The following is an 8,107-nucleotide window of genomic DNA, read 5'->3' on the forward strand; positions in this document are numbered from 1 at the left end:
TAATAGACTAAAACCATTAATAAATTCAACGAAATATAATAAATGGGAGATTGACTAAAAGTAATCATTAATTGCAGCCCTCAAAATACCGGACACTTGGATTATACTATTTGACTTCCAGTGACATTAATCAAAGTAAAGAAAAATCTTACACATCCATTTTAGAAGCTGGAACCAGTACATATTTAGCATTTTTTGTTTAATGGATGACGTCAATTATTAAACCATTATCAAACATTGTTGGTGAATTTTTGTTGATCAACTAATGAATGGATTAATCAAATGCCTATTTCTGATTTCGGCAGGACAAATCCAGGGGTAAAACTCCTCAGTATAAACTTACCGGAACTGGTGTGCTAGCCTCTGTCCGAGGGTAGTGGAGTTTTCTTTGTGCTTGAGAAGCTGCGACCGGATGAGGGCTTCATCGTAGACCGGGCGCTCTATCCTGTACATCAGCTGGGAGTCTGCATCCTCCACAGCTGCTACAGCATCCTGCTCCATGACAGAGGCAGGAGGACTGATCGTACGAAGTCAGAGTTTGGGTCGCTCCGGTGTTGTTTAGCTCTCCCACTTTATCTTCTCCGTCATTGTCCTGGCCGGTACATCTTCATTCCTTTAATCTGTCTGCACTTGCTCTGTCTGTTCAGAGGGCAAGAAAAGACAAGATAGATTTCATTCCAACACAAACTGTTTGCCTTCTGGTTCACTACTTTTAAATAAGAACAAGAATGGCCATGGTGATAACCAACTACGCCTGTGTGTTTGTACATTTTTTATTGATAAGAGAATGAATTGAGTGAATGTTTTACCAGATTTTTAGCAAATATTTGGTCTTTGGCCAGTTCATAGAAAGCTTTTGTCAGTGGAGAACATTTCTCTCAAAAGTTGACAACCATATGCCTTCATGTTTCGACATCTATAGAACTATAACATATATGCAAATCTAGCAGGAGATGGAACTTTATGGCATTACTGAGACTCGCAATGAAGACGTGAGGAAGGTCTTTGTCTGTGTAATTATTGTTGGTGATTTTAAACACTCATGTTGTCAACCAGAGGGACCAAAGAACTGTGCTGTGTTTTTGAGAACTATGGACTGACTCAGCATGTGACGGAAACCACACACAATAAGGGGCACACACTGGACTTGATTATCTCCAAAGGTCTGAACATGTCCAAGGTTGTGGTGACTGATGTTGCTCTCTCTTATCATTCCTGTGTTTTCTTTAACGGCACTATCTCTGTGCACAAAAGTGCCCAAACAAAGGTAATCAGAAAACGGTAAAAGAAATGACTCAAGTAAAGTAAAATGCCTCAAATTTGTAATTAAGTAAAGTACTTGAGTAAATGTAGCCTACTCGTTACATTCTAGCACTGGTCACAAGTATCTATGTTTGACTTCATAGTGCACCAATGATTGCACTTCCAACAGCAGTTCCATCAAGTTGATTACATTTGCAGACAATACCACCTTGGTCGGCCTTATTAAGGACAATGACGAGTCTGCTTATAGGCAGGAAGTGTCTCATTTGGTTGGATGGTGTGATAATAACAATCTGGAGCTTAACCAACAAAAGACAGTGGAAATGGTGATGGACTTCCGCAGATCCCCCTGCTCTCTCTCACCCTTAACCATCAAGAGCTCTGTTGTGAAGGAGGTGGAGTCATTTAAATATGTAGGCACTATTATCACAAACAACCTGAAATGGGAGGAAAACAGTTCTTCCATTATTAAGAGGGCTCACAGTGGAATGTTTTTTCTAAGGCAGTTAACCAAACTTAACGTTTCCAGCTCTGTTCGGTCTAGTTTTTACAGAGCCACTGTGGAAAGCCTTCTGTCAACATCCATTTCTGTATGGTTTGCATCAGCATCAGCCCAGGCGAACAACAGACTGCAGCGCATTGTGCGCATAGCAGAGAGGCTGACTGGACAGAGGCAGCTGTCGATCAGTGACCTGTATGAGGCCAGAGTCAGGAAGAGGGCAGCTACAATTGCTGCTGATCAGTCTCATCCAGCAAGTGATATGTTTAGGCTGCTTCCCTCAGGAAGAAGGTACAGGGCGATGAGGACAAGGACCTCACACCACCTCAATAGCTTTTTTCCTAGAGCTATTTCCGTTTTGAATAGGTGATCAGGTCCCCCCCCCCATCCCCCAACATTACTATTTTAGCTTTGGACTGTTTTATTATTGATTGTTTTTAAGCATGTCCATACAGCTATACGGTTTGTCAAGCTCTGTGTTACCGATTGCCATGTCAAATTCCTGTGTGTCTGCTGATGCATTTGGCGAATAAAGTGATTCTGATAGTGAATTTACAGTAACCTTACATTTTGTAGATGTACATTTCTGTATCCCTGAATGAATGAATAATGAATTAATTAATTAATTAGCTAAATGGTTGATGTCAAGCCATTTTAACAGGCATGTTGTCAAGGTATGCATGTATGTAAGATTGTATCTAATACGTGTTGTATGGGATACTTCCATGTTAAAAATTGTATCTTTGTAATGTGTCTGAAATGTAATTGACTGATAATGCTGCAAACTATGCTAGAGAAGACACTTTATAACGTTCCCAGTGACACTTCGCACTTGCATGCAAAACCATGTGTGTTCCGGTGTTTTTTAGTTTACTATTATCATTATGAAAATGAAGCAGCTTCATTTTCTTGTTTTGGTTTATGGTGGGACTTAGCAGTTTTCCGATTCAGTCAAGTCTCTGACGGACAAACGGTTAAAAGCCTCGAGTTCTTCCCGTTTCCTTTCCTTAACGTTAGCTAGCTAGCTAACACGAAATTAAAAAAAGGACAAATAGTGATTTAATAAACTTGAAATGTGAGTAAAAGAATCAATTAAATTAACAGCATTAGTGGTCGCGTTCCAAGTATTAACCGGTGTATACCGTCCTCGCTGTGACAGGAGTTTTTTTTTTTTTTTTTTTTCTGGCTCTCCACAGTTCTGCATTTAAGCTAACATAAACATGCTAGTAAAGACAGAACTCTTACCTCCGTACTCCAGCTCCTGTGGGGATGCTGCTCTCGGCTTAAGGATGATATAAATTTATGGTTAAACTGACCTCTTGAGTTAATGTTTAACAACGGAAACGCATGATTAACGTCCTTCGCGGAAAGCAGACAGCAGCAACCTGTTACGATACACAGACGGTGTATGTTGAAAGGATTAATACTCTAGTTAAAGTCCTTTTCATCTTCCGGTCTGCAAAAACAGGCGTTGATCCTCACGCATGCGCTCTTCTCGTGTACTCAGGCCAGTTTGTAGTCCTAGAATTTGAGCCAGTGTCAATCGCACGTTCATTTTTAATTATTCATTTATTTATTCATCAAAAACTCTTAATTTCTCCCTGATAACCCCCTATTATTTTTGAGTTACATAAATGTGATGATGCTGTTTCAAAGCCTTCTCTGTCGCTTTTAATGAAATTCTGGTTTAGAAATACTCTAAAAGCATCAAGCAGTTCCTAGTATCTGAATACTTGGTCAGATTCTTGGCTTTTTTCACTTATTTTTTGATCAGACAGCCTGTTTCATAATGCAATTTAGAAAACGTTCTAACTTTAGACACATTAAGCAAAGTCTTTTTTTAAGACTGCTGAATTTAGCAGAAAAAAAATTCATCACATCGGCACAGATATCAACCCGGTCCTTTTTTATTTAGCTTATTACCCAGAGTCCTTATGTTTTCTTGCCTGGCAGTTTTTCTCGGATTGGGGTGGTACCTAAATCATGGTTGCAGCTGCTGCGTGGTTCTGCTTGGCGCCCTGCTAAGCACTGAACTGCTACAACTATTATTTCTAGTCATAGTTCCATTATCTTTATTATTACTATAATTGCTACTGTTCATCATATCAACTGCTATAATTATTATGAATCATATTTCTCTATATCAGCGTCTCTCTGTCCCAACCTACACCGGCACACGCCTGCCCACCAATAACCTGGGTGTGTCTGAGGTTTCTGCCTAAAAGGAAGTTTGTCCTCGCCACTTGCTCTTGGGGATTGTTGGGGCTTTGTAAATTATAGTGTGGTCTAGATCTACTCTATCTGTAAAGTGTCTTGAGATAACTCGTTATGATTTTATACTATAAATAAAATTGAATTGAATATTTATTGGCCCAAAGGTCAAAATACTGTATGTTGACATTTAAAATTCTATCCATCATATGTCAGTTTTTTTTTTATTGTAGGATGTTTATTGTTTATAGGCTGAAACCTCAAATTCCCAGAACACAGAGAACATCTCAGTGTCATAAATGGTAGCTATGGCCCTGACTGCCAGACACAATACAAAATACTGTAGAAAACCATCAAATGAAGCTAGTGAAGTAGGTACAAATACTTACATAAGACAGTGTTATTCTAAGCTTGTAGACAAAGCTTTACGTTGGAAAAAGTTGAAAGGAATTATAATAAATACTGAACTTAAAAATAATGAGGACTTGGACTGGGATTGGAAGCAGAAAAACATGGTCAGGTCATCAAGACTTTTGACGTGACAATTGGGTCACCCTTGGGCTCCCATACACAGGTATGCCCATTCTGTAATCCATCTATGTCTAGAATATAATACTACTTTAAAGTGGAAGCACTATTATATTATGAATAAATATCAAACTGAAGTCTATGAAGGTGAAGGTATACAGTATGTATAAAATGTTGTTAGATATCAAATTGTATTTAAGGGATTCTGTTATCACATGGAATCTGTGGTGTAGGCCTAAAATGAAAGTGGAGTGTGATTACTATGTTATTTTACGTATTACTATGTTTAAAATGTTTGTTTATGTATATGTATGCAGCAACCACCAAGGCAAATTCCTTGTAAGTTTGACTTGGCAAAAAAATCTTTTTTTATGTTTATTTATTCACATTGTACTCCAAACTAACATCAGAGTGAGAGCTCTTCGTGTTTTGAGGATCTCTGGCTGTTTGGGGCCAGGGGGTGGATGATGAAAGCAGAACCGCCAGCGTCATGACGTGTGGTAGTCACAGGGCTCCCTCCTGTGCTCCGTTTTTTTTCCTCATCACATGGTCCAAAATGAACGAAAACTACTTTTAGGCCTAACATTTCTTCACAGGGAACATAACTACATAACTACGTAAGGTTTCCCCACCACTCCATATCACCTCCATCTACTCTAATCCATATCCCTCTGACAAAGATTTTGTTTCCCAACCATAGTTCCCAACACATGATGATGATGATGATGATGATGATGATGATGATGATGATGATGATGATGATGATGACGGGAAATGTCACACTAGGCTAGGGTTGCACAATTAATCGCAATATTATTGAAATCGCAATATGGACTAGTCCAATACCCAATTTGCAGGGGGTCACAATATTTGTTAAAGGCAAAATACGTGTCAAAGCATTCTGAATGAGGTATTGTGGTGCTGCAGAGACGTCCCGGTGCTACAGGCTAAAGAAAAAAATCTTTGTTTGGTACAGATCCTCGCACAAATCATACTATAATCATTTACATTTATTTTTATATTTTACAATGAAAATGTGAGAATAATTATTCAAAAATGATCATTCCCTCCAGCATCGTAAATCATAGCGCAATCGCAATATCAGTCAAAAATAATCACAATAAGATATTTTCCTCATATAGTGCAGCCCTACACCAGGCTACTTCTTATTTAGTTTGGTCTGCTACAGATTAAACCATCTGTAGTTAATTATTCATAAGTGTCACCACACCAAACAATCATTTAGAGAAGTTCTGATCATACTGATACAATGGTCCTTCTGTGATGTTCTGTTAAATACATTTGGCCTCTGCAATATCAGTGAAATGAATTCCCAGCCAGCAAAATATTACATTCACAAATAAAAAGTATAAAGACCACAGAAATGGTAGTATACAGTATATGGGACATTCTACCAGAAAGATACATTTCCACTTTTTTTTTTTTTTTTTTTTTAATCTGAACATTAAGCCATATGAAGGACATGTTAAATTATGAGAAACACATATTGTGCCATCTCAGCAATTTTTTTATGCCTAAATAATAAACATTTTTAACAGCATTTCACCCCCTAAAATGTCAGGCCCTGTCACAGACACATTTCTAAATGTCAGAAAGGTTTTCTAATGACTTTCTTTGATACAAATAGCATTTTCTTATTGATCACATGTCCCTGATTGTATCCGACATGGTTTTGTAACTCCTATAATAAATATAAGTGACTTTTGGTTAATTGTAGTAGATGGTAAGCACAGAATAACCGCCAACTACTCATAAGATTGTCAAAAATCTTCCTTTACATCCCAGATTTTTACAAATATTCAATAGTGGATATATACCGCCGCCTTCGTGTACAAATTTAAAGAGATTAATTAATTAATAATTTCTTAAATAGTCAATATTTATATCATACAGTATGCTGTTCATATAGCCTAGTGTATGGTATTTCAGTAGACAGTATACACATTGATGCTGTCTGTCTTTGTGTATTAACAGTGTGTTTCCATTAGGGGGCAATAACAGTCAAACTTTAGAGACTCTAGAGGTAAATCCTGATACAACGAGTGTTTAGTCATGCTTTTAGCTGGATTTAAATCGGCAAACCCTGTTTAACTCTTGTAGCTGCTAGAGGTGAAGCTAGTACTTTATACACAAGTTAACTAGTTTAGTCCAACCTAGGGGTCGTGCCCCTCCAAAGGGCCACAAGATAAATCTGAGGGATTGTGAGATGATTAATGGGAGAGGAGAGAAGAAAAAACTCAACATGTTTGTAATCATATATTTTTTGCATATCTATTAGATAATTTGACCTCCTTGGACCTAGAAAACGTACTTAAATGAAACCATTTTTAATTAAATCAAGTGTAGATGAGAAAGCACTATTTGTTGAGCTGCTAACAACTCAAACGCATGTGAAACATGACAAGGGGCCCCAACTAGACATACCGTAGCTTTTTGTAAGGGATCAAAAGCCAACCAGGTTGGGAACCATCTGCCTTTTTATCTAATCTTTAGTTATTCTTAATTATATTTTATAAGCTTTTTTGTGCTATATCCATCCATCCATCCATCTTCTTCCACTTATCCGGTGTCGGGTCGCGTCAGGTTTTTTGTGCTATATTTGTAAGTAAAATCTGAATCTGAGAAGTCACTAGTAACTTTAGCTGTCAATTAAATATGGTGGAGTGAAAAGTAAATTAGTTTCCTCTGGGATGTAGCTGAGTAGAAGTACAAAGTAGCAGAAAATGAACTATCCAAGGATCTTGAATGTGTACTTAAATACAGTACTGTGTAGTTATTTCCCACCGCTGCTGAAGAGTGCTGTAGTAAAAGAGAAAGTGCTACTGTAACTGCTTCCATCGTGGTCATTAGGTCAAAGGGAACGAGTGCAGGCTGTTTGCTGGATGGTGTCAATGACCTCAGTGATAAACCTACAGCACAACAGTCTTGTTGAACTTATCTGAAAACTTTGCCTCCATCACAAACAAGCTTCTGCTGCAGCCTTGTGTCCAGCTGCTGTGCTTTTTACATCACTGCCTGTCTTTAAGCACAAGTACATGCTGCTGAAGACCTTTCTTTTTGATGCTGCCTTTCTTTAAATAATTTTTAATTTCTTATACTGCACTGTAACTTTTATTCTCGTATTTTATCGGTTTTTATTTTTTTTAACTGCTCTTTAATGTTTTATGTAAAGTACTTTGAACTGCCCTGTTGCTGAAATGTGCTATACAAATAAAGCTGCCTTGCCTTGCTGAAGTCTCTTTTATATAGACCTTAGTCTATATAAAAGAAGAAAAAAAAACAACATTTGACCCAAAAACGAGAATACGGTGAATATTAAAAGTGGCGATTCGGTCCTAAATATGCTTTTAAACTAAAGTTTGACTCACATACATTCACAAAAATACCCTAGGATGCATTTTGGCGAGAGTTACGCTTTAAAAAACCTCATAAAGTGAAATTTTCATGTCATGGGACCTTTAAAACTGCTGTATTCAAATCTCGCTTCACAATGAAAACAATCCTTATACAATGGTGTATAGCATTTTGTAATAAGTTACCATTTTGTAATGAGTTAATATTTTTTTGTAACAACACTAATAGAAC

At 37.5% G+C, this 8,107-nt stretch overlaps 1 protein-coding gene across 2 annotated transcripts in view; it reads right to left on the reverse strand.

Annotated features, from left to right (window-relative positions):
* slc26a5 (solute carrier family 26 member 5) overlaps nt 1-3,237 on the reverse strand; it is a 22,725-nt gene extending 19,488 nt beyond the window's left edge. Inside the window, exons 1-2 of one of the 2 annotated variants that reach the window (XM_039791653.1) lie at nt 3,008-3,237; nt 344-639 (exon numbers count right to left, since the gene is read on the reverse strand). In XM_039791653.1, the coding sequence (XP_039647587.1) occupies nt 344-501 (158 nt within the window). In that variant the 5' untranslated portion in view covers nt 502-639; nt 3,008-3,237. The remainder of the gene's footprint in view (nt 1-343; nt 640-3,007) is intronic. The other variant, XM_039791652.1, reaches the window with a different exon arrangement.
* Nucleotides 3,238-8,107: the final 4,870 nt, after the last annotated feature.

Source organism: Perca fluviatilis, chromosome 23, assembly GCF_010015445.1.
Source record: "Perca fluviatilis chromosome 23, GENO_Pfluv_1.0, whole genome shotgun sequence".
Taxonomy (NCBI): Eukaryota; Metazoa; Chordata; class Actinopteri; order Perciformes; family Percidae; genus Perca; species Perca fluviatilis.